General features: G+C 38.4%; 1 protein-coding gene and 1 long non-coding RNA gene across 3 annotated transcripts in view; one reads left to right on the top strand and one right to left on the bottom strand.

Moving 5' to 3' along the window:
• Positions 1-382: 382 nt before the first annotated feature.
• Positions 383-15,066, bottom strand: LOC143694372 (uncharacterized). Its single transcript, XR_013182834.1, has 3 exons — positions 11,142-15,066; positions 1,302-1,373; positions 383-1,220 (listed from the first exon to the last, which is right to left on the bottom strand). It is a non-coding gene; the product is annotated as an uncharacterized LOC143694372 (long non-coding RNA).
• A 47-nt stretch (positions 15,067-15,113) lies between these two features.
• PRKD1 (protein kinase D1) overlaps positions 15,114-27,232 on the top strand; it is a 112,968-nt gene continuing 100,849 nt past the window's right edge. For both annotated transcript variants that reach the window (XM_054635110.2, XM_054635109.2), the window contains exon 1: positions 15,114-15,596. In XM_054635110.2, coding sequence (XP_054491085.2) covers positions 15,408-15,596 — 189 coding nt within the window. In that variant the 5' untranslated portion in view covers positions 15,114-15,407. The remainder of the gene's footprint in view (positions 15,597-27,232) is intronic.

Here is a 27,232-nt window from a genome sequence, read left to right as displayed (position 1 = left end):
GGTGTGAGAGATATAAGCAGTGATGGCATCAACAATTATGAAACATCTAGTGAGCATGCAGAAAGTGACATTCCCTAAAATCCCGTTACTTTAACAATTTTCCTATTTAAAAGAAATGGGAAGAATTTTTTTAGTAATAAAATGCTGTCAAATCTCCTCTTCTGTTTATAAATATGTGAGTTGCAAAGTTTTTCAAGGAAAAGATCAGGAAAGTTTTGTTCTTTGGCTTCATTCTTGGAAACCATGCAATTTGTTTTTGTTGAATTACAAAATAAATTCTCATGCAGGTGCCAAACATGAAAGACTTCAGTGAAATGAATAAATTAAGTTGTATGACACAAATAACAGAGAAGTAACCTTAGTAAAAAGTAGAAAACCTTGATGATAACCAGGTTTGCATTTAATATGTGTTCACAGAAAGCACAAGGTTACACTGCTCATACCTTTCCCAGTGTTTCATCTGCACTCTGCCTACTTCCTGCCTTGGCCATTGCACTGAGGTCATAACTTGGATCATAAGAGTTGTTTTGATTTGAGTAGGAGAGTGATTTCTAGTGAAGACAATTATGACTTTATTGCAATCTTATTTATTTATCAAGAGTACAAAAATTTTCTCCTTTGTAGTTAGGAGTTACAAGGTTTGTCTGGGCTGCCATGTCCCAGTTAACAATCAGAACAAAAAGCTGCTTCCAAGCTTGAAATTCTGCAGCATTTCATTCATTTTTTGCAATATATTTTGTTATCCCCTCATGCACATAGATATAACATGCAATATAATCACTTAATTAATCCACATTCAGATACAATTTTTAAAACCATTGAGACATTTCCTCTAATTATAAATACCATAAAAATATAGGTACCCATTATACATCCTCAGACAGTAGCCACTTCTACAAGAATGTGAAACCAATACTAGCTTTTTAAAAGTGGAACTTCTTTAAATAAAAAATTGTGAGTTTGCACATATCATAAAAAATTCTAGCTAATCATTTTTTGTTTAAATGGGTTACTGCATACACATGTTACATATAGGCTATGCAAAATAACACAAGGACACTGTTCAAATGTGAAAAGGACAATTTTCTTTTTGGATAATAAAGATGCCCAATGATGATGAAAGGACAGGATTTTTCTTTAGAACTAAGTAGCAGTATTAACCTCAGCCATCTTCCAGGTTTTTTGGTCACTTGACTTCACTTGGGAAAAATAATCTGTCCCTGAAAATATAAAAAGAAAAGGTGAGAAATAAAAGAACAAAAGACTTCAGGAAGTAGGCCAAAACAAATAATGTTCCCTACCTAATAATATTGCAAGACTTTGTCAGCCTGATTCAGTCCAGAGCCTTGAATCTATTCCCTGTGAACATATTACTGTTAAAAAAAGAGAGAATGGAGCTTTAACATGGCACTCTGTAGTCAGTTTATTTCACAAGTGTTGAAGGCTAGTTGAGAAAGTGGAAAATTTTTGAAGATCTTGTCACATGCTCTAAATATGTCAAACAGATCTAGAACTAAAGCTTTGAATGCGTATTTAGGGATAGCACTATACAACAATAACTTTTTTTTTTACAGTGCTCTTGCAGCATGGTAGCAGTGAATGTATCCTGAATGCTTTGCCTTTGATTATCAACTGCAAAATATTTCTGAGGAATTAATTTCCATCACATTTTCCTTCTTTTTCATATTACCATACAGCAGCACAAAAGCACAGAAAATTGCAAAATTCTCCTGTAATGCAAATCTTCAATATGTCACAATCATATAAAGCAGTAAGCCCCACAGAAGATGCACAGTAACACATGACAAAGACTATGCAAAAGAGAACAATATCTGAAGCCAAATTAATTTATGTAATATCCTGTGTACTTCAATGTGAATATACTGCCATGTAAATTTTCAGTAAATATTATGAGATTTTAAAAGTCCTAACAATTTTAAAAAAACCCTCCACCCAACAATGAAAAAACCCAGAAACTACCTTGTTTGTGTCGTTTCAATAAACTGCAATGGGATACTGCTCAGTGTTATTAGCAATCTAGGGATTAAAAAACCCCAAACAACCACAACTCCCACAAAAACAGATGCAGAAGCCAAACCCTTAGTAACCCACAAATCGTGGTGGTCAGGACTTTGAGTCCTTTTATTGGAAAGCCACACCAACACTTTTACTACCTTCTTTCTCCTGAAATATTAAGTTCAGTCTTTTGTCACCTGTTCTCTCAGCAGGGCATAATAAAGATATTTTTCCCCTCCAAACAAAGGTCTTTAACTGAAATGTTCCAGGCTGCTACACACGTATGGTGGAAATGGGCCTGGCCTAATCATTTTTCCTCCCTGCCTGTGACAAATTCAGCAGAGAGTATCACTACCTCTAGAAGCTCTGCCCAGACAGAGCTGTCAGGCAGCCCATGGCTTCTTGTTTACATGTAGATGTCAAAACCAAGTTTCCTGTTCTCTAGGGGTTTAGGCCAAAAATCTAATCACAAACACATGCATGGAAGTGGTAGCCATCAGTCTTAGGAAATTAGGTCATTGAATTATAAGGAAAAAGGTTCTGAAGTAGACATTTACTGGGATTTTCAAAATCATTATTTAAAAAACAGCAGCTAGCTCTCTCTGAAACTAGAGTGTGACCAGACTAACAAGGCCATTTTGAAAACAGTAAAATTTTTTTAAAAAACCATGAGTGAATGCTGGCAGAATTTCCCCAAACAATGATAGAGGAATACAGGACTGGAGAACATGTTTATTCAACGTGCCTGTATAGACAGTGGAGAGAGACAAGAAGCCCCAGAGGCTGAGTTAGTTCATAAAACAGAGAGTGCCTCTCTCACCACTGACTATATAAGACACCTAAAATAATTCACTTACAGGAGCCTTTGCTAAGTGCATTGAAAAACATGGTATTCATCTGAACTAATGGACAAATGAATCTCTAATTTGATGAATTCAAAAAATTAAAGGGGAAGGATGTAAAGTTGTTCAGTAGTACTGTGGGCCAGATACAGGATTTTGGATAACTTTTCAATAGTACTGAAACAGAGAAGGAGCACTGAAACAAGAAATCAGATATAAACTAATTTAATGTGCATGGCCTTAGATATCTGGGGTCTTATTAATTCAATTGCTTCTGAAGTCACTGTCAAACTTTTCCAGAACAAAGAAAATTATTATTTCTCTTTACTCCCTCTTGCTATTAAGAGGGAGTAAAGAGAAATATTAATTTTCTTGATATTACAAAGGTGGAAATTTTATATATGAGCAACAAATGAAGACAAAGTATTTTCAGTCCTGAAAGGTTTCAATGTTTTTTTTTTGATGTGAAAAAAAGATAGCTGAATGAAGAAAAGAGGCATTTGAAGGGTGTGGTGAACTGACTCTAGCTAGACACCAGATGCCCACCAAAGCTTCTCTGTCACTTCCCTCCTCACCTGAGAGAATATAAAGGAAGGCTTGTGTGTCATGGTAAGGACAGTGAGAGACACCTACTATCACAGGCAAAACAGGCTTGACTTGGGGAAATTAGTGCCTACTTTGGCCACATCCACCTGTTTCAGAGTGGGGTCCTCCATGATCAACAGGTGGATTTCTACTCACTGTGGCCCCCACGGGCTGCAGAGGCACAGCTGGACTCACAGGCTGGAATGTGACATAGTTGAATATTTCTATTACAATGATTTTTCAGTCCACATGTTTCAATGTGGTCTTCAACACGGTCTTCAACATAGGCCGCTTTGGCACTTGGGGCGCTTTCTCCCTCTCCTTCACTCATCTGGGTGCCTGCAGAGCTGTTCCTCTCAAATATTCTCACTCCTCTCTTCTGACTTTTGTCTGTGCAAGTTGTGCCCTCCCTTCTTAATTACGTTTTCAGAGACCATCACTGCAGGGCTCGGCCTTGGCCAGCGGTGGCTCTGTCCTGGAACCACCTGGCATCCCTTCCTCCAGGAGCTTCCCAAAGAAGCAATGCCTGCAGACCCTTCACTACCAGAACCTTGCCACACAAACCCAATATGAAGGCATGAGGTTTCCATCACCACAGATGATCCTGGCCATGCATTTATTCTTTGAGATTATAAAGCCTATTTGCCTTAATCATCACATCACCATGGATTTTGCTGTGAAACACACATTGGTTTAACTGTCTCTTCAGTACTGAGTAACACTCCTCTAACTTAGGGAAGTGATTGTGTTAAAATGGCTTGGAGCAAATGACAGAGAAAATAATAGTCTTAACTTTGAATTAATTGCTTGGAAACTAAAGTCAATGAAACCATTTCTCTTCTTACATTGAAGTGTAGTTAATTGTCTGTAGGTCATAGTACTCTTGCATAAACCTGGAATCTGCACGTTTTGCACATAAACTAACCTATTAATTTTGTCTTCACCTCACTGTAACTAATTAAATTTTCAGATTTTCCAGGATAACTATATCCAGCTGCCATTACATTAAGGCAATTCTTGCTGTAAGCCATGCTAACAAATTTTCCTGTGTCTATTATAGAATCTCAAGTGTCACAGGCTGGAATGTGACATAGTTGAATATTTCTATTACAATGATTTTTCAGTCCACATGTTTCAATGCTGTTTTTTTAATTATACTTCAGAACTGGGCCAAATCACAATTGTCTGTTTTGTTCAGGGTGTAGTAAAAAATAATTAAATATATCTCTGCTCATTTAGTTAAGAACTGCATGTAAAAATGATGAGTGAGTGTTGCAAAACAGATAATTGATATGCCTCCATTATAATTTATTCTTATTTCTAACCAACATTTCCCCCAAGGCAGAACAATACCAGTATTATGGAGGTTTTTGATGCAAAGCAACCCATGTGCTAACCTTTGATCATGAAATAGGGTGGTTCTTAATCTTATTCTGTATCTCTACAGATTCATTCACTGCAAGTGAAGTGCTGAATTTATAGAACAAACTGCCAGACAAATGCTACCCTGAGTAGACTGTTCTTTGCAATATGTATATTTGAATTAGAAAGGTCAACTGCATCCAGAAAGAATGCTTAGAACTTTTGAAATCTTTAGTATCAGAAGTGTACAATGTACATAAACACCAGAATCTCATATAAGAAGAGTCATATTGGTCTAAAAGCTACAGTTTTCAAGTGTAGAACATTTACAGGATCTCAAAGAAGTATGAAATTAATTTTTTTTCTTTTGCAGAAAGATTGTTTTGTCTGTAGAAATGTCTTTAAGCAGACTACAGTTAAGTCCAATCTATTCTTTAGCCAAGATCATCTAATGGTTCTTTTCAAACTACTTTTTAAACATCTCTTTATCATGAACAGACATTAAAATTTGCTATCCATACTTCTTGCTTAAGAGTGATAGCTAAGATAAACCCTAACTGGATGAATTTATTGTAGGTTTTATTACAAGCACATATGACTGTAGTTGTTGAAGATTATTGACTGTCCGCAAATATTTTTGTCATTAAAATAGATAGTACTGTGGAAAAAGAACAGAATAGGTATGCATATCAATGAAAATTTATTTAAAGTTTAAAATAAATTTAAGAAATATTTCTGAAATTCCTGTTTAAAATTTATGTAAAGCTTTCAAGGTAGTGGGACTTCAAAAGAAAATATAGTTCTATAGACCCAGCTAAAACTTTGAAACTACATTTTCAACATGGTAAGAAAGCCCTATCTCTCTTCTGCAAATAACAATCTGTGGATAACCTTTGTGAGAATCATGTGATTCCTACCTCTCCAAACATTCGTTATTGTACTCATGAAAGGAATAAAGGAAGTGGTCTCAGGCCTTTGCAATGAAGCACTTCTGTGACAACAGCTGAACTTTATCCCAGGCAGAATAAACTTTTGACGAAGAGCTCTGGCGGAAATGTTGAACATCTATCTTCATGAACAGCATACAGAATAAATAATCCAAGTGATATTATTACAAGAAGCACTTTGTGAGTGTTAACTGGAGAATTCAGAGCTTAATCCAGTTTATTACCATATATTCAACATAAAGATTTAATTTAATCTAGTGTTATAGATGAAAATTTAAATATGCCAGACTCAGGAAATATAAAATTGAGGTTCTCACAGCCATTGGCATTGAGCCCCTTTGCAGAGGCATTGAATTTTATTAGATCAATGCTGTAAGGATATGCTGCTGGCTACAATGCAGTTAAGTGACAGGTGCTGTGAAAAACATAACATTCAAGTTCCCAGCTTCCCCACACTTTCCATATCCTCTTGAATTAACATAAATATTTGTAATGAATATAATATATGGCATTCCACACTGAATTATTTTGGCGTTTGGAAAAAAAGATAATTTTTCATTGGAAAGTACCTCTGTAATCTACCAACTACTGACTAAATTTAATGAGGTGCTATATACTAAATGTACTTCAAATCTTTATGTTAATAGCTGATATTTTCGGTTCCTGGTTTGTATGGGTTGTCTATTGAAAAATGCCTTAAAAGGTAATGTATTCTAAACTTTTATTGAAACACATGAGGTAAAGGGATTTGGGTTGATGGAAATGAGAAAAAAAAATTTCTGATAATTTGCTTCTCGCTTTTTCCTTCAAGGTCCCTAGAGTTTCCAGCAGAGCTTTGTACCTGTATGCTTTATATTTGCTTATATTAACTTTGAGATACCATGTTGCTGGTTGAGGATTCACGTAATTTATGAAATGTAACTGAATGCATTTAGGTGTTGTGGTGAACACAGAGAAGGAACCCTATGATGGCAAACAGCTGCAAGGGTCTACAGTGCACAAAGATCAACCATCCTAAAATTAAAGATGTGAGTCACTAAAAAAATATAATTAACTGTTTCCTACACCACATCACCTGAGATTAGGTCAAAGTAATACTGACCAGCTGTTTCATGATCCCCTGACCCCAAACATCATTGCTGCAATTAATATGGACCAGCCAGACAGGACCACCTAGAATCCTAATGAACCAAGCCTTAGAGAAATGCCTATTCTTTGCTAGGCCTGTGAGGACTTTCCCATCTCAGTGTCTTAAAGAAGGAAGATACAAATTATCTAAAACTATTATTTCACCACATTTCTTTAATCAGGTGTATTATAAAATGCCATCTTGTAACACATGCATTCAGACATTAGAAAAGAGCTCTCTGCAATGCTGTGTGCTCAAGCCTGAATGGAAAGCAGCAGCTAAAGTTTTGCCCCAACACACACACATGTACAGTCTCCTCAGAGGAGAGCATTTTCTTTCTTTCTAGGTAGGAGGCAGGTGGGGGGCAAGTGGTTATTGAGTTAATTTGATACTGGTCATACCTAAATTCAATTGCCTGCTCTATTACAGAACAATGGGGTCCATAATTTATGAGAAATTTTCTCAGCTGTAAAGCACAGACCATTGGTATGAGATTAGCTTTAAATAAATTAATTTGCCTCTCTGTAGCTCGCTAACTGCAAAAGTATAACTCTTACATGTATACGATGTTTTAATCAAGACTGCATACCTTTGTTTTCACAAAGTTCGTGAATTAAAAATATGCTCCATTCCATGGCACTCAATATGGAAATAATAGTCTTGCTTAGCTTTGCAAAGCTGCTGTAAAAATATACTTCAGAAACAGTAGTATATTGACCTGGCATAGGATGAACATATACAACTCATGTTTGGAAGACATTCACGTACATATTTGTCCACTTTGTGAAATTCAAAGGGAAAACCAAAAAAAATTGTGATTTATTTCTATGTTTGATTTCCATGTGCAATTTTTGAAAATTTTTTTCCTAAAAAATCCTTTATTCTGGATAATATAAACCATGATCAAGATCAGATTAATTATGGGGGTTTTTTTTATATTCTTCTGTTTGTCTATCTTTTCTTCTAATTTCGCACTGCTACATTCTTTTGTATCCCCAAAAACATTATTCTAATCAAGTTACTTTTAAGACTCTCTTCACATGCTTCATCGTGTCAAGATCCATTAAATTTAAGCATAATCAAACACAGTTAGAAATCTGTTTGAAATGTGTTTCTACTGTATCTTATGATTTCCTTGTTTATTTAACCCTGGGTGACAATGCTGCAGCATTGTTTAGAGCTTCATGTTGAGATGTTTGTCTATTATGACAGAGAAAAGATACACGTTTTTCTCCCTGTGATTAAACCTAAATTATGGTTTAAATGAAAGGGCCTTTTATTACCTGAAGAAGTTCACCAACTAAGTCTTTTTTTACATTTATTTGGTGTTTTTTATGTTGGAGTAAGATACATGAACAGAGGTTTTGTTTTCTGAGTGTATTTAGTTCTATGCAGTTATCCTAAATAAACATGTGATGCAATTGGTGTAAGAGTGAACTTTTATTTTTACAAGACTTGTATGGAATAACTTTTAGTGTTCATACTATACGTAGTGTGTTTATCACTCTTTTATTAGTTGAAAATGAAATGAAATATTTCTTAATTTGAACCCCAAATTGAAAAGCTACATTAAGGTAAAGTTAATACTGCAAGGCAGTGACTGTAAATGAAGGGAAACTATTGTTTTAGTTATCATAAAACAGAGTCTGCTCAACTGTTAGGGTCAAATTTTAAAATCTGAATATTTTCAAGTAAGAAACTATGATGTATGACTGTAGTACTCCTTGCAATGAATTTTTCTTTTTTGTGAATCTTCTCTCTTTCCATTTTTCCATTTTTACCTTCTCCTCTTCTGCAGTTTCCTTGTGATCCCCTGCATCATTCCATTCCTTCATCCTCTCTCCTCCTGTGTAAAATACTAGGTTTCCCCATAATGTTGTTCTTAGCTCTGCCTTTTCAGTGTCATGCAGTGAAACCAAAGCAGCAGCAGTAACCAACATCAATAAATATTAAAAGATCAATGATAATTTAGGTAAGAAAGCTATTGATTCTCTGTTCCTATACACAATCTCCCTTAAGTCATTAAATCATCATAGGTGAGGAAACTTGCACTTAAGAACACAGGAACAGAGTTTATCTACTGTATTATATCTTTGTCTCAACAATCCCACATGTTTTACCTGGACCCGTGTGTGATCTTATTATTCATGCAACAATCATTATATAATTTAGGTTAACCACAGTTTTATTTATTCAAATTATATTGGACAACAAGGTTGTTGTTATAAATATATAAATATAAAATAAAAATATCGAACCACATAAAAGTATGTTAAAATTGGTCATAGAGAGACTAATCAGCCTGGCAAGATCAGTTAGCATATTTTTAAATACCAGAGCAGAAATTCAGTAAACATTTCAGGCATATCTAGCAGTTAGATAAATTTCTATCTCAGTTTTAAAACTGCTTGTAAACCTATGTCCTTTCTGTACTATCAGACATTGCTCAGCTCACAAATAAGACTCTGTCATCCTTACTTTCTCTTGGCCACTCTGCTTGTTCTCTACTTTGTCTCCATAAGCTTTGGACACAGCTGTTGATGGACAGTTAACAGACTCTTTTTTTCAGGCTGTATCCACTCACAGAAATATTAGGAAAATGACACCTATTCCTACAGGTCAAAATCATGGATCAATTACAGCACACATATCTGATTCTGCAATGGCAGTATTTTCATTCCCAGGACCTGATGAAGGTCCCTTTTGAACTGATGAAGAACTTCAAAGATAATGAGAAGGAGATCTGGACAGTAGTCACAAAAATATTAGTGTTGAGTAACAGTACAATACCCTCCTGATGTGTAAAAGAACAAAGTTTGTAAATTTGTTATGTTCGTATGTACTAATAAGAGAAGCACATAATGCTTCAAGAAATCTGCTATTATAATTTAAAAATAACTAAAATTCTGTATAATTGATTTTCAATTAAATTAAATCTTTTACTAATGGGGTTATCAATCTAGTTTCAAGAAAATCACCAAAGTGCAGCAAACACACTAGCTGCTTATTGAAAATTATGCCCAGCGAAAAAGTGAAAATCATGCAATGATTTCTGAAGAGGGAATACATATTATGTATTATTAGAAAGTATATAGCTCTTGGACCCAGAGATTTCAAGTCACTGTAGAATTGTAAGATGGTACTATTCAGGACTGTTTAGTGAAATGGCAGTATGCAAGTGACAGTGTCCTTCACACAGGATACTCTGGTCAGAAATCACCTAAGAAGTAGCATTAAGAAATTACTGAATTAAACCTGTGCTTTGTCTTCCTTTAGGCATGATGACTACCTCACTTCAGTATCCCCAGAATGGGAAAAGTGCCTCAGCAGTTTCAAGCAGCAGTGACCATCTTGTTCCAGCCATACTGAGCTCCTCAGAACCAGAGAGCCAGTGAGAACAATTTGAGAACAATATGCACAAACAATGCCAAGATACTCATGTTTATCTGAATGCATCAGCTATTCTATCATCAAGCCATAACAAACATCCTCAGTTCATAATTTGGGATAAACAGAGCCTGCCATATGCCAAAAATTTTCAAGTATTGTGAGATCAGTTTGGTACACAGAGAGAAAATAAAACCAAAGAAACCTTTTCCCTCTCAAAGCAGCCCACTTTTTGCTCAAAAAAAAACCAGAGTATGCAGATATTTGACATAAAAATGCTTTATCCTGCAATATTTCAGATTCTATATTAATTTTATCTATCTTTTATGTCCATGATCAGTTTGGTTCAGGCTGGCAAAACTGTTTGCTGACTTTGGAAGCCTATCACCGGGGCAGAGTTTAACTTCCAATTCCAAGATATAAAATGAGAAAAAAATCAGAATGTTTTGTGATCCATTTATAAAAAACACTACACTGAGTTGTATCAGATTATTGAACTTGAATTCTAAATTATTAGGCTGACTGTTTTTAAATGTTTTGTTACCAATTATCTACAACATTTACTAGAAAGCCATGGAAGATAGTGCTCCTTTGCTTTTAGTAATGATGAAGCATTTTCAACAATTGGAAACATTCTTTTTAAAAAAAACAACAGAACCAAAACAACAAACAAAAAATTTGGAAGATTTACTGTATTCACAACAACCACTTAGATCCTGAAATGTTATCATTTTCTCAGGGACATAAGTAGCTTATTGGAAAATCCCTAACCAGTTGTACAGCTAACATCTGCTTCTCTCCAAATAAATACCCAGGAGCTTATCTGTGAAACTATGCTGTCACTATTTCAGATATCAGCTCCATTTTACTTACCAGTTCAGCCCTAACACAATACCAATCCCAGATTCAGTGACATTTGCATTGCTAACCCCAGTATCCTTTTACTTTCCATCACAGTCTACACAGTTCTTTCCAAATTTCATTCCATTGTATTTATCAGTCAGTTTTTCTCTTTTTTCCTTGGTTAATTAGTTTTCAATGCTTTGCTTTTGTTTCAGGAGAAAAATTATAGGAGCATGCCGTTCACTTTAAATATCATTTCAGCATCTGAAAACAGCAAAAAGAAAAAGTGTTTTCACTTTTGTAGACCTGTCTTTATTAAAGCACATTTTGCTGCTTAGTAAGAATGCAAATAACAGAGTCTGTATTCAACTGTAGAAACAGGATATGTTCACTTATTCTTAACATAAACTGATTTGGCTGCATATTCGATGTTAAAATCTTCGTCTATATAAAGAACATGTAACCCACCTCTAGACATGAGAGCTACTCCTCGTAAAATTTGAGGTTTCTGCTAAGCATAGACGTGTTTGAGTAGATTGGGAATAAGTAAGATGAATGAAGTGAAAAAATTTAGGGGCAGAATGCAAAAATGAGTATTAGCCTGATTCAGCAATGAAGTGTCTTTGCCCACTTAAACATTTGATCTGCTGTTGCATGCTGAAGAGATAAATTTTCAAGGATGAAAAATTGTTATCTTCAGTAGTGGCTTGGAAAGTAAATCTTCCACAGGCTCCTGCTCTGTGTGGAACTGCATATGGAGCCTCCAGCAGAAGTGCACGAGTGAAAGTGACCTGAGGCACAAGGGATTTATGCCAAATCACTTTCTTCCTAGACAGGTGATGATTTCCTTCTGAGAAAAGATACATTTCTTACAAGGGAGAAAGAAAAATTACTATCTTTACATCCTTGAATTCATGTTGTCTGTCTTTTCTGGATCCCATTAGGAACATAACAAACAGCTAAAGGCAAATATCTTCCACTCTGACCTTGGGAAACCAAAGAAGTTACCACAGTACTGAGCCCAAAAAGCTTGTGAGTAAACATTCAGTCTAAACTTGCAAACATCATTAAAGGTTACCTGTCACTTTCATGGCCTATTAATTCTAAGGACTACTTGTTTTCACAGTGAAAATTTGAACTTTATTTTCAGTTGCACTTTCTATCCAGTGACTATGTCTTTTTACTCTTTTTTTTTCTTTTTTCTATTCTGTTCTCCTTGCCAAGTATTTTGAAAAATATTGCCAAGCAAAATTACCAAGAAAAATAGATTGAAAAATATTGCCAAGCAGTCTATTTTTCAAAATACTGATCACAGAATGAGATATGATATTCCACTACCTGCCTCACAAAACCAGCAGTAAACATCTCATTGTAATCACCTGTGTTCTACTCTCTTTGTAAACATACAGGAACTAAATTTTAGGTCAACAACTTTAACCTAGAAACTACCACCATCTAAGTCAAACTGACTTACAGAATATTCTCCATTGTTTAGGCATATTTTGCATTAATCTTTGCTGGCTGTTTGATATTTTTAGAAACTAAAACATATGTGACATAAAATTGCTTCTGTTGAAAAGATGAAAGATAAATGGACTGTTCAAAAAATGACCAGTTACATCACAGACAGAGAAAAGTAGAAAGAAATAAAAACTTTATGAAGGGGATGTTACTCACTCCTGATGAATTGAACAGAATACCATCTATGCAATGCAGAAAGAAGATCACAGGTTCAGAAACACATCAAAGTGGAGGGTCAACTATACAGTGCATGAAAACATACAAGGACCACTATTCACCCATCATAGTCTGGCCATGTAGAGCAATTAGAAGTAACATTACAGCCACTGTACCTTGAGGGCAGCTTGGAGATGCTTTCATAATGTGATGTTACAGTGACATCCTCGGCTGACTGCCCTGTTCCTTCACATAGCCAGTTGCATAAACTGTGTAGCTGTGTCTGGCAAATTCATTTTTCCCCTGCAAGCTTGAGCGGTTCATGTATTGCTGAATTGATTTGTACAGGTGCAGTAAAACCCAAGCTTCCCGTGTTTTTTCCACCTGTGCGTGTACAGATTAGTAACCAGGCACGCACTCTGTATGAGGTCAGATACTGCTATGAATGATTTTTTCCCTTCCCTGTCATCAGCAAAACAATTCCCTGATCTGGAAGGATCATGAAATAGATGACATTTCAGTAAGTACAACAGGCCAGGTTGTACTCAGGATCACATCATGTGGTTCCACTGAATCCTTTTATAAATGGCATTTGTATATGACAGGCTGACACAGCGCTGAAGAAATCCTGCCCTCATCAATTCTCATTACAAAGGTGTATTCAACACAGCTGACCCACTAAACAAATAACTCAGCAACCTACAGCTTTTAAAAATACTGTAACCTTTCTTTTTGAAAAAATAGTTGTATTTATACAGATGATGAGGAGCTGCAGGTAAGTCATGACATATGAGCTCTATCACTTGATTTCACATATGTGAGAAAACCAAGGACATATAATTCTCAACATTGATACTGCCACCTCTGCTCTGGTTATCTGAGGAACTGCAAAAGAGCTGTGTCGTGAATGAGTGGTTTAGGTTGCTCAAAGAATTGCCATCAAATACATCAGCAAAAGGAGGTTTGATATGAATTTGTAAAAGCACAACTTTAAGTCTGATGGCAAGGTTCACTATATTACTTACAATATGGATGAAATACACAAAAGAAAATCTATTTCTAACTAAGCCTGCCTAGAAGACACATAAGGGAAAGGGAGACCCTCCCATTGAGTGCTTTAGGTATTGTTTTATATCCTTTAAGATATGAGTCGTTGGCTATGTCTGAGTCAAAGATTCGAACTAGCCACCTCTAAGCTCTCATTGGGAGTTTAGGAAGTAAGTGGGTCCACTCTGAACCTCAGATTCACCAACAAATGCAGCAGGGCTGCAGGATCTTCTAGTATGCTTCTCCCACGTTGACTCCTGTATAGAAAAGCTGGCTGGGCCATGAGGTCATGGGAAGTTTGCAATGCTTCCCAGGCTGGAAATAAGCTGACAACTGTAAAATGAGTCCTACTAACAGGATCAAAATAAAACAACGCTGCAGATGTAAATTTTGGCCAAAAAAAAAAAAAAAAGCAATTTGCAATGAAACAAGTTGTAAATCAGATCAACTGCTGAATTTCCAAAAGTACATGTATTATTTTCACACTACCTGTAGTAGTTCAAACAAAGCTACAGGTACCACATATACCTAGCTTAAGAGCATTTCCGTTGGTGTTTCAAACATTTACAGCTCAGATTTCCACTGCCTTTGCACATCTTCAAGAGGAGGTTTTTAAGACTAAATATTGCCCTGCTATGAATGCTGCTTGTGCAAACGGGTGGGGCTTGCACCGATCCCAAAAGCTGGGAAGAGTAACTCATCCTGGTTTTGGGCGGTAGGGTGCTCCTCCTTAACACAAGCTGTATTTAAAACTGGAAGCTGGTTTAGAAAAGGGATGGGTGCAACCTGTGCCTTGCTTCTTCCCAAAAGGCGCGGGGACTGCTGGAAGCGGCTGCACGATGCTGACCGGAGATGCTGGCCGAGGCCGGGCAGCAGAGCCGGACTCAGACGGGAGCTCCCGCTTCCCTGGCACTGCTTTCCGTCCTCGGGTGCAGCTGCCGCCCCGCCCGGGAAAGGGCACCGTGCTGCCTGCCAGCAAGGGAATCTCCGACTCTCCTCGGGCTCTGCCTCTACCTGGCCTTGAGGTACTGCCCAACGGGGATCGCGGGGCAAGAGGAGGCTCTCAGTCCCGCCAGCACCGCAGCCTGGCCAGGTGGGGAGACAGAGCCGGCTCAGCCGAGCTCCGCCGCGGGGAACCAGCCGCCGCCGCCGCGCTCGCTCCTGCCCGGCCGCCCGGCAGAGCACGGCCGCCGTTTGGCGGCGGAGCGGCGCGGCCCGGCCCGGCCCAGCGGGGCGCGGGCCCGTCCCGGCGGAGGGCGCGGCCCGTCCCGCCCCCGCGCCGCGCACGGCGCCAGCAGCCCGAGCGGCGGCACCACCTCGGCGGCGCTGGGCTGGGCTCCCCCCGCGCGTCTTTCTCGCCGCCTTTTCCTGTCTGCATCCTCCCCGGTCCTCCCCCCCTCCCCCCCCGCCATTTTCACCCGGGAGGAGCTCGGCGGGACTTTCCTGAAACTTCTCGGGGAAACTCGCCCGGCGCCTCCGGGGCGGCCGCAAACTTTTCGCGGCGGTGCCCGACTCTGCCCCCTCCGTCCGTGACTCCTCGGCTCCGGCGGCGGCTTCGGCGGGAAGTTTCCGATGAGTGCCCCTCCGCTGATCCGGCCGCCCAGCCCGCTGCCGCCGCCGGGCGCTGCTGCCGGCGGCGGCGTCGCCTTCCACCTCCAGATCGGGCTGAGCCGGGAGCCGGTGCTGCTGCTGCAGGACTCCTCGGGGGACTTCAGCCTCGCCCACGTCCGGGAAATGGCTTGCTCCATCGTAGACCAGAAGGTAAGAAGGCCCCAAAGCGAGCCCCCTCGCCGCCAGCCCGGACCCGCTGCCCGCGGCCGCTGTTGTTGGCTGTGAACTTTCCTTTCCCGGCGGCTCTGCTCCTGGGGTAAACGAAACCTATCCCAAGTTCCCCGCCGCCGGCCCCACTTCCTTCCCCCGGCGCCCCACTTGTCTCTCTGCCGTGCCCCCCACGACCCCGGTGCGGAGGAGGTTCTGTGCGGGATGCTCACATGCGAGCTTGACTTTTATTGCGCTGCCAAGGGGTGTAAGTGGCTGTGCGAACTAAAAGCCGTTATTAAAAACAAACTCCGGCCGGATCTATCCGCTGCTTTTTAATGCTGCGGAAGGGGGGGCGCGGGGGGCAGAAAGCTGTCAGCTCTGATGGCAGCGCGGCGCCCCGGGGCAGTTCACGCTGTCCCGGCCTCTCCTGGGAAAGGAAAGTTTCCACTAAAAAAAAAAAAAAAAAAGGCAAAAAAGCAAACAGTAACAAGGAAAAACCAACCCCGACAGCCCAGGATTCAAAGCGGCGCGCAGCCTTTCCTTGTGCCGGGCCGCCCGGCGGAGCTGCCGGCCGGGGCTGGGGCCCCGCGGTGCTGCCCGGCCGGGCCGGTGCTGGCGCTGGGGCGGGCGCCGGCCGGGGCTGCGCGGTGCGGGCGGCGCCGGGGGCAGCCCCCGCAGCTGGCAGGTGGCCGCGGCGCGGGAGGGGCTGAGTCAGCCCCGGCTGGCGGCTCTGGGTCACCGGGCCGGCGGGTGGGGAGCCCCGCTGCCCGCGCGGGTGGCGCGCACCGCAACCCCTCCGGAGCGGCACCGGCGTCAGGCGCGGGTCACCTGCGCTTCGGGGAAACTCGCGCTGTGCGCTGAAATCCACCGGGCTTCTGCCTGATCCACCGCTGCCTTTGTCTTCTCTGATTTCTCTGTTTTAACAATCCTGTTGTGTAATAGTTTTACTTTATACGTGTTTGTTGCGTGAAAGGCCCATAGGTAAAAGTATCATAATGATGGTAAAGGATAAAAAAGCCTGCCTAAATATTCAGGATTATTAAAATGGAAAAAAATTCTTCCTCTTCCCGCTTTGTTTTTACCGAGGTAAAAAAAATTTCAGACAGGGATTGACTTTATTTTTTGTTGTTCTTTAAGTTATAGCTTTGCATTGTATCTCTCTGTAGATCATCAACCTGAACTTCACTGAATAGTGGAACTCCTTTTTTGTTGAAGAGCAACTCACGAAGCGTTTTCAAAAAAGTATAAAATATGCACCCATTTTCTAAATTGTGAATTCTTTATGGTTTAAGAAATTGCGATCTGCTTTTTAAAATTAAATTTTGGAGAAAGGTGTACCCTTTCACGTTACTATATTTGTTTTTAAAGCTGGGCCAACGCTCTCACTTGGTTACATATACATCTGAAATAGCTTAAATGTATTCCATATTTCACCATTCAGAAGTTATTGTGCTAGCAATAATGGAAAAGCTAAGATTGTTGTTTCATTGTTTCTATTTACTGTTCTTGAATAGTTAATTAATTAATGGGCTTACTGTAAGCTTGATTTTAAACCTAATTTCCTAACAATATACCATTGTGTAAAGAAAATTACATGTGCTGGTCTGTGCTCAAACAGTCAAACTTACTTGAGTGAATACTGACATAAAAATTTTGAACACTAGTTTGTTGCAGTTTCTTAATTGTATAAAAGCATCATGTAGCTGCTTCTCTGTAGGGCACATTTGAATGAGGAACTTTCTTCTACTCAGTTTCTCATAGCTGAAATATCTGCTTTCCCAAGGCTGTCGAGAGGGAAGTGGCTCACAGAAAGGGAAAACTGGAAGAAAGGCTTTGGTTTGTTTGTTTTTATTTTCTTTTCTTGTTAAATTGTGGCCTCTACCTCCTCCACCCTGCAGAACAATTCATATGTTATTTAGTCCTTAGAGCCTCCATTTTCAGCTTAAGACTGCAAGTATGTATACACTATATACATGATTTTATTGTTTCACTAATCCTGACGGGATTGTTTGCATATTCAGAGTTACTTGGCATACTGGCAGAGACTTAAAAAAAGTTATGTGATATCTAAAACTGTTACAAGATAACTATTTGTGTCTTGTAGGTTTATGATTTTATCTTTTCCTGAAATGATTTGCAATGGTGTCTACTCTTGATTTTATAACAAACATGCATTTGCTTATCACAATCAAGCAGGACACTACACTGTGAAGAATTTTATATTGAAATCTCATGCTATTTTGAAAGTTTTTCTGGGTCTGTAGAGTAGTGGTCAACTAGGCAACAATTTCCTTTGAAACTTCCTATTTGGTCTGGACAGTTGGAGCAGGATATAAGGATGAGAAATAGTGGTTTTGATTTTCTCGATGGTTGTCATCTTAGACTGCTAAAATCAACACTGTGTCTGTAGTGTGCTGTTAAATATTTAAGCAGTCCTCTTGCACACAGCTTTTTTTTTAGGATTGTGCTGACTTTTCTTCAGTATCAGAGTCAGATGATCTGCTTATAGGGAGCCTCTTCCATGGTGATGTGGGCATACCTGATTTCAGGTGATTATGACCCTTACTCTGCTCAGGTGTATGCACCCATTTAATTTACTCCTGCTCAAAGTTTATGTTAAATTGAAATAAACCTCTCAAAGTGTGCAGAATGGAGCATATGTAGGCCTGAGTAGGATGTTAATACAGTGTGTGTGTGTGTATAGATACATTTATGGGTGTATATATGTATGACACTCTATTTCTATATCTTTATATGGTGTTTTTGTATATAAATAATATACATGTGAGTTCACATGTATAAAACTTAATGCTATGTATAATTTAGAAGTTTACATTTCCTTATAAACATGTATTTGCATTTACTTACATTAGAGTAACTTTTGCATTTCAGATGCTGTCTTGTTTTTAATTTTGGTAGAGAGTATAATTGTATTGATGATCTAATGTACATGACATGTAAAATGGAATGAGCAAAGTGTGGCTATTCCTCTGTTTTCCATGAGAGGTATTCCTTCAGAAGTTTTATCCTGAGATAGCTGTAAAGAAACTTCCTCTACAAATCTGAAGATGAAATGGTACATACTGATTTCTGGCATAAATTCAAACACATTTCAATGTATTCTGAAGATAACAAAATTTGATTCCTTTGAGTTTGTGTGTTTTGCTTGTCTTGCCTAGAACCGGTGACATGAAAACTTTGAGACTTGTCAATGTGGGATTATTTTTTCTTCAGTTAAAATGGATCTTTAGCATTTAAATGATGATGTAGTTGACAAGAAATGAGGATCAACTTTAAAATATATGCTAGTGTTTGACTTCTAGGCTGACGTCCCACAAGAACAGTGGGAGGATATTGTAAAATACAATCTTTGTTTTCTGAAGACAATTAGTATGAATTATTGCCCTTTTTGTGTTCGCTGCCCACAGTAAAACCACTTCTCCAGGACAAGTGTAATGCAAAGTACACTTTAACTGTATGGAATTACCATGTTACCAAAGACTTTTTATTCTAAAAAGACAAAGAAAGTAATCTTTATGCAACTTTTTAATACAAATTCATGCAAGTTTAATTTGAAGGAGATATTATTGTGTTTCGCGTTTCTTGAAATTCTTTGTCATCGTTATAGCTCACATATGATGAGTTGGGGCACTGTAGTGGCATTGCTAAGTTTTGGTAACTTAGACTTCTCAAGTAAATACATAAGGCAGTGTTATATGACTTGAGAATGTGTATTTTATAGAATAGCTCTTAGGTCAGCTGTTAAGATCATATGCTGGCTTAGGCCTTCAGCACTTGAAGACTTAGAAGTTATGAGGAATACAAAAATCGTAAATACAAGAAAAAATATGATCAGAAACAGAGGAAATAAAATTTGAGCTGCATAGGCTGTATAGTTCAGACTGATTTATTAAAGTGGTGTTGTGGATGATTTTCAGTGGTTTGAATAATTCTGCAATTTTACAGTGGGAAAAAAAAGTAATAAGGAGAGAGGCTATTTTGGGAAAGGGAAAGGACAAAAAGAAAAGTACTTGGTTCAAGTAGCATACTGCAATTGGAATACTGTGCCCAGATTCATCTTTATGTAAGGTTATCTGGTGTTAAATTATGAGAATTGCTACAAATTAAATCAAAAACCATTTTAAGAGTATTCCTGAGAATTGAACCAAATTCAGGAGCACATTCAGGAGCAGGTATGCATTCACTTTTTTTTCTAGTTGTCATTATAAGGAAAATCTAAGTTATTCTTAAATAAATAAAAAAGGAAAACCAAAATTAACTCAGTTTTGTTTTCTCAGGCTGGAATCTCTTGTGGCCTGAGCAGAGAAAGAATAAAACCTCTTCCAAAGGTTGATGTGAAAATATATTTATCTTTTTCTGCAATGTTTTTAAGCATTCATGGAAAACTTGTGGGGTTTGTTTATATGAATGATGGGGGATTTGTTTGTTTGTGGGTGTTTTTGGTTTGGGTGGGCTTTTTTGTTTGTTTTCCCCCCAAACCTACACATTCTTCTAAAATAAACAAAAGCCCGGTGGTATTGAAATCAATTCCCTGAGAGTCGGATGGGGACTCAGAGTACATGAGGTACTATAGAGATTTTTAGCTTCAGGATAAACAGAGAAACTGACAGGTTTTCACCATGCTGACCAAGAGTCATATATCTTCATCCAAACATACAAATGTAAACATTTCATGTATTCACAACAATGTTGTCTATGCAAGTTGTTAAATTGAATTTAAAAATGCAAGGTGCCTTGTTACTGTGCACATAAACATCTTCCAAACTCAAGGGATACTTTTGATGTTTACAGTTTAATCCTTTATTGACTTTACATTTATTGTTCTCCATTCTGAAAACTGTAAGCTGCTGTATGTAACATTAGTTTGTAACTTAGTTATAGTTAGTTTTGAACCATATCTGAGAAGATGCTAGTAAAATGTAACTTCAGTGAAAGGGAGTCAGTCTGAATTACTTTAAAGGAACTAGAGGTTTAAGAAATGTTAACTCTGTTATGTAATCCATCATGCATCCAGATAAGGAAAATGGGTTTACTACCACAAACTGTGTAGAGTACTTGAGAACTTCCTAGCTAATGATTAAAGACTATTGAATGCATTGTCATAGAATAAAAAATAAGATGTAGCTTTGGATAGAGGACAGCCTTGTAACCAAAGCACTTTACATCTTAATTTTTAAAGGAATTACAGAAGGAATGTGTTGATCTTGTGTTACTGATGCTGCTGGGGAAAGCACTGATGCTTTCCCCAGGAAATACATAATTTCCATAATGATTTAAAGGAAGTAGAAGATGAATAGGCATTTGAGATACTTCTCTCACTGCTGATGAGATTCAGCTCTGTTGCTGGAGAAAGGATGGAATTTATTGAATGAAGTTGCAACATTTCCCAGACAGAGGTGCCATGTGGAGATAGTATGGCATGTGCTCAGTGAATTTGAAATACCCACGGTCTGACTGTTCCATAGAAGACTTACTGACTGTAAGCCACATGATGACCTGAGAATGCACAGAAAGCCCAGTGTGTCCTGAAAGTGTGGTGGGTTTATGAGATCTCTGCTGTGGATCGTGGGAAACACCCTGGCATGTGTCAAATCCCTGTAAGGATTTGCTTGGACTTTGACTATAGGTGTTTTCCTGTCATTTCTGGAAATCTTTCACAAACATCTGAAATTAACTTGTTCTTCTTACCTTGATTTTATTTTCTCTCCTCTGTGTTTGGAGAAATCTGCCTGTATGTTCATACTGTGTTTACTTGCAAGGAAACAAACACGCTTAGTGAAGTCTGCATATTGTTACTTTTGGTTTCTTATTTTTACTGTATTTTGTATATGAAACTGTTTCAGTTAAAAACTTCTGCCAAATATGTGTTTGCCTTTTTTTTAGTGATTATGCTAGCAATTATTTTTAAGATACAAAAATGTAAAATTAAAAATTAGAGTAGAGACAATTCTTGGTCTCAATGTACTCAGTGTATATCTCAAGCAACCTGTGATAAGCACATGCATTGTTTGTGGATTTTTTTAAATTACTGTTGTGTAGGCCATCTCTGGCTTCTGGACTGGTTGACATCAGACATGTTTACATTGACGTTATGTAATCTGGTTGTGGTTGCATAGTTGCAATCAAGTATATAATTAAAATGTCTCTTTTAAGTGTTTATCTGAAGTGCAGGTGAACTGTCATCTAAAATAGTTGATTAATCTTCCCTGTAGATACAACCTGTATATGTGGTGTATCTTTTTGTATATCTTTAGTCAGTGCTAGCTGTTGACTTGTATATGTTTCTTGGTGCTTGGAGGAAGACTTCCCTTTCTTCTGGAGCTATTACATGCCTTTTGCATACTGTCAAATTGTCATTTGTTAAGTCTTCCTTATGGTGTGTTCTGCTAAAATCATGGAATGATTAGTGGTTGGAAGGCTTCTTAATGATCACAGAATCACAGAATGGGTAAGGTTGCTCAGAGTTGGCCTCTGGGCTGCAAGTGCACATTGACAGCTCATGTTGAGCTTTTTGGTCCACAAACATCCTGAAGTCTCTCCCCAGGGCTAGTCTTGATCTCTTCTCCACCCAGGCTGTATTTATGCGGGGATTGCCTTGATCCAGGTGCAGGACCTTGCACTTGGCCTCTTTGAACTTCCTGAGGTTTGCACAAGCCCCCATTTAAAGCCTGTCAGGGACCCCTGGATGGCTTCCCTTCCCTCCAGCTCATCAATTGCACCACACAGCTTGGTGTCAGCAGCAAGCTTGCTGAAGGTGCTCTCAGTCCTAACACCAGTAAAGATGTTAAAAATTTCCCTTTCAGTACCACCGCCTGAGGAGAATCCACTCCTCACTGCTTTCTGTTGGATATTGAGCCCACAACTCTGAGTCCATCCATCCAGCCAAATTTTATCTACCAAAAGGTCCATCCATTAAATCCACATCTCTTCACCTTGCAGAAGAGGATGTCCTGCAGGACAGTGTCAACTGCTTTGCACAAGTCCATGTACATAGTGTCCTGTGCTCTTCCCTCATCCACTGCTGCTGTAACCCCTTTGTAGAAGGCCACCAAATTTCTCAGCTATGATTTGCCTTTAGTGAAGCCATGGTAGCTGTCACCAATCACCTTATTATTTTCCATCTGCCTTAGCATAGTGTCCAAGAGAAGCATGGACCATGCTGCTGCATGATTTTGCCAGGCACTGAGGTGAGAAAATGGTTGTTTCATTTTTCCATATCAGACTTGAGTGTCACTTTTGCAGGGTTGATGGTAGAGGTTCTGCTAGAAAGGCTGCCTAAATTTAGTAATCCTGTCTCACTTGCTACAAAATAACCTGCTCTGCTCTGGCATCCCTTTTGTTTACATTTTCCTTGCTTGTGGTTTTGGCATGAACGTCCAGGATTTTGCAGACCAAAACAGATTTCTTTCACAGGCTTTCAACTTTTTCCTTCTTCATACACTTTTAGTACTGCTAAATGAGCTCTTGCTTTTTGAGACTTTTCTTTCTTTTTAAATATTTCTATCCAGGAAATGGTCTAAAATGATGGCAGACGTTGTCAGTCAAAAACTATGTTTGTGATTAAAATAAATTGTGCATATCAGCTTTTGATAGTTGAAAGTATAGAATATTGATGTATTGATGTATGCACTTCATGGAAGTCATCTACTTCATGAAGCAGATTTTTGTTTCTAAATGCTCTTCTAGTTTTATCTGCTAAAACAACGTGTAAGGTTTGCAGGGTAGTGTAGTGCATCACCCTATGTTGAGATAGTACTATGGACATATTGCAGTGATTTATGCATAGACATAAAATTAGGCACAAATTACAGTGTATATCTCTGTCGTCTGCTTTCTCTTCCTCCACCTACTTGTGTCTTCCTTTTTCTTGTTCCTTGTATGTGTTTTCTTCAGCTAAGGAAAATTTTGTCAAGAGGTAAGCTTTCACTTCTCCAACTATACAATGTTTATATTCGTGTTGTGATTGTATCTCTTATGCAGTCTGTTGTGTGTGCCTCTTCTGGAGTCAGAACCATATCAGAAACAGTATTATGACATTCAAGATAAAGCATAGGTAATTATTTTGATAAAAAATATCAATTTTTTTTAATTAAAAAGCATGAATGTACATCTGGTTCTTGGCTGTTTTCTAAGAGAGGAAAACAGGCATTCAAAGACTTTGATTACTGGTTGGCATAAAAAGGTCTTCCCAATGTGACTTTAGGCCCAAGGTGTATACTAAGATCTAAATAAAGATCTATACTAAAGATCCACTAAGAGAAGCTGCAAACCACGACCATGGTTGCCAGCTCTAAGCCTCTACCTTGTACATTTTAAAAGAGCTGAATCTGAACATGTCCTGTGTAGTCTGAAAGAACGTTCTATTTCTTCTTTCTTCAAATTATTTTTAAAAAAGTCAACCTTGAGAAATAATTTTCCCAAGTGTTAGAAGGAGTTTTTGTCGACAGCTTGTCAGATGCAAAAGCACAGACAGACACAGCTGGGTCTGGGAGAAACATTCTGGCTATGAGGCCATTTGCCTGAAAGATGCTCGTGCTTAAAAACATCAAATTATCTATTGTCTGATCTTTCCCTCTGAGATCTCCTTTTACATAACAATAGAAATACAAATGTATGTGGGCCATACTGGTCAAGCATACCCTGCTCTCCCTGTCAGCAGTGCTGTATGTCCTTTTGTAATTTGTGGGTCCTAGCTAGGGTCTGATTCAGGCTGAAACATTTCTTAAAGCCCCTTAGAACCTTGGGCCACAAAGGGTTAAACTTCTTAAATTGTGTTATTAATCCATGGAGTGAGGGTCTGTGCCATGAAGGAAACCTCACTGATAAGGAGATGACAGTGTGAACTGATGTTTTCTGTTAAGCTGTAATAATTTTCCCATTTTGGTTTGAGGTTCAGCCCCCTTTTGGATCAGCTTTTAAGGGCTGGATTACAGGTTTGCTGTCTATGTGACAGGACTCCAGGTGTGCTGATCATGCTGTCTAATATTGTAAGTGCTGTTCTTATCTCTCTGAGGATTGTGTTGCCACCCAAAATCAAGTACATCTAGGAAAATGTGAAAATACCAGAATAATAAAAACACATATACTGTAGATAGCTGAAAGGTTGAACTCCTGCCTTTGCTTTCTTATATTTATTATACCTACCTCTAAATAGAAGGAATGCAGCAAAATATGTAGAATATGAGTAGGAGTCTGTTCAATTCCAAACCCACATGGTTTTCACTGCATTTTTTCCTAAAGATTTGGCTGTCCTATGCTTGAAAAAAAAGTGGAGTGAAAATTGAAACAATCTGGTCAAAGTCTGTGTGCACTTATATGGATGGAGGGAATTAAGTTAGGGAAAAAGATCTCTTGGTTTTAGACTATGTGATTTCCTGATTTCTGGAGGAAAGTTAAACATTGCTATCTGTTATCTTTCTCATGTAACAGTATACCTACAGGCCATTTTGTCACAAAGCAAATGGTCATAGCAGCAAGAGTTCAAGTAACTGTAACAGATTGTCAGGCAGAAAATATAGTCAAATCAAATAGTTCAGAAAATAAAAATACTTGTCTCCACATCTAGAAATCTCTCTCTGCTATATCTTTAATCTTTGTTTATGGTCATGTATCATGCCATGTGGACTTGACCCAGGAATTGACATGTTTTTCAAACCTTACGAAGAGATGCCAGTGTCCTGACTTTCAGTTCTTAAACTAGTGTAAATGGAAATCCAGTGTAAACCTCCTCTTTCTTTCTTTCATATGATTACTTTTATTTAGCAACTCCCACAAGACTGGGGAGGTTCTGAGCTCTATTTTGGTGCTAAATTGGTTCTTGTGATGGGAACCCTTAAGAGGAGTTTACAAAGCTGATAGAGCTAAACTCTTCCAGCTGGTGACAGAGGCTGAATCAAAGACCTGAGAGTTATGGTTTGAAAGAGATTCAGATTGGACACTAGGTTAAAATTTCTGTGATAGGAGAGCTGTGCAATATTGCAACAGGTACCCAGAGAGATGCTGGAGATTTCATCCTTTGTTTTTGCACTTGGGTAAACAAAACCTTGTGTTGATGATAGTTCAGCTATAAGAGAGAAGTCAGACTAGATAACTTTCAGAGGTTCTGATGTTTCTGTGATTCTCAGAGTATGCAGTGAATCTTTGTTTATATTTGTCCATTTGTTACATTAATGCCTAATAGATATTAGGTGGCCTGTACTATAATAGAACCTTATTATATATTGCTATATTTTTGTGTACAGGGAATAAGTCCCTCCCCTCAGTACTTTGCAGTCAAGGTGTAGTGGACAGGTGGTGATTTCACCAGATCTTAAACTGCATTGAATGATATCTCAGCATATAAAGCCAGCAGTTTATTGGCAGTATCTTTGAAAAAAAACTTCTATGAGAAATCCATCTTAGGTGGTGGGCAAAAGCACAGTAATTCCTTAAGGAAAATTATTAATAAAAACTACACCAATCCTTTCCATATGAAATAAAGACCTCAAATCTTACAGATTAGACATAAAGAATAGTTGCAGGAATGGTCTGCTGAGTTATCTCTTGTTATGGAATGGTGGTGGGTTGGTCTGTGCAGAAATGAAGGGAAGGGTTGATACACTGAAGTAACACACCCATCTATTGCAAAATTTGTTTCAAAGGGAACAATGTACAACTTTTCAAGGAAGGAAGATGATGCAGTGCTTGAGAAGTGAACTGAAGAGTACATGTTTGATTTATCTGTCTTTGCAGGAAGGACATGTGCATGTTAGAGGTGTTTTGTGGGGCAGAAGATGCATTATTTATTAGGGTTTAGCGGGAAGACCAAGGTAACAGCCCAGCTAAAATTGGTGTTTGTTGTATTGCTTCTTGTTTTAACTCCTCTTTCACCTGTGCTTATTTCTCCTGTGCTTCTTAACAGGCTCTTATTGACTGGTGACATTATGTAATCTAGGCATCTAAAATTAATGTCCTGGACTGGTAGACAGTTGAGTAAACTAAGGGCATGCAGTTCAACCTAAAATTTGGCTGCTGATTTTTCAACATATTTTAATGTGCTGTGCATTCCCAGATAGCACATATGTGCAATTGTATGTTTAAATGGAAGAATGTCACAAAACTTGGTAACATTCAAAACACTGTTTCATACTGCAGTCACGTAATTTTGTTAAATACCTTAATCTACCCAGAAGTAAATAATTTATGTTGTTTAAAAAGGGAAAAATAAATTTGTGTCAGTTTTACTAACAGTTGAGCAAGTCTCATTTTCTTAGGTATAATATAGTGAAGAGACTATGGTCCTTTTGGAGACTGATATGTGAAACAATAATTTCTAAACTTTTTTTAAAGATACTTAATATCACACCTGTTTGTTCAAAGGTGGCCTAAGAACAAAAAATTTCATCTCATCAATTAAAAAGGTCAGCAAATATCTGCTTCCTTATTTGAGAGGTAAATAATCCCTATGTAAAAACTTGCGTCAGGAAACGATCTGAAGGGAAAAATAACTTGTCTGTTAGTCTCGGTGATATACAGAGTGTATCTCCATCAATTGATACAGAGTATATCTCCATCAATTGCTGATGAATGAAGCTACACTGTTTAATTTAGAAAGCATATTTTTTTTTCTGTTAACT

Source organism: Agelaius phoeniceus, chromosome 6, assembly GCF_051311805.1.
Source record: "Agelaius phoeniceus isolate bAgePho1 chromosome 6, bAgePho1.hap1, whole genome shotgun sequence".
NCBI classification, from domain to species: Eukaryota; Metazoa; Chordata; class Aves; order Passeriformes; family Icteridae; genus Agelaius; species Agelaius phoeniceus.
Note: the sequence above shows the minus strand (reverse complement) of the source record. Positions and strands in the feature narration are given on the sequence as shown.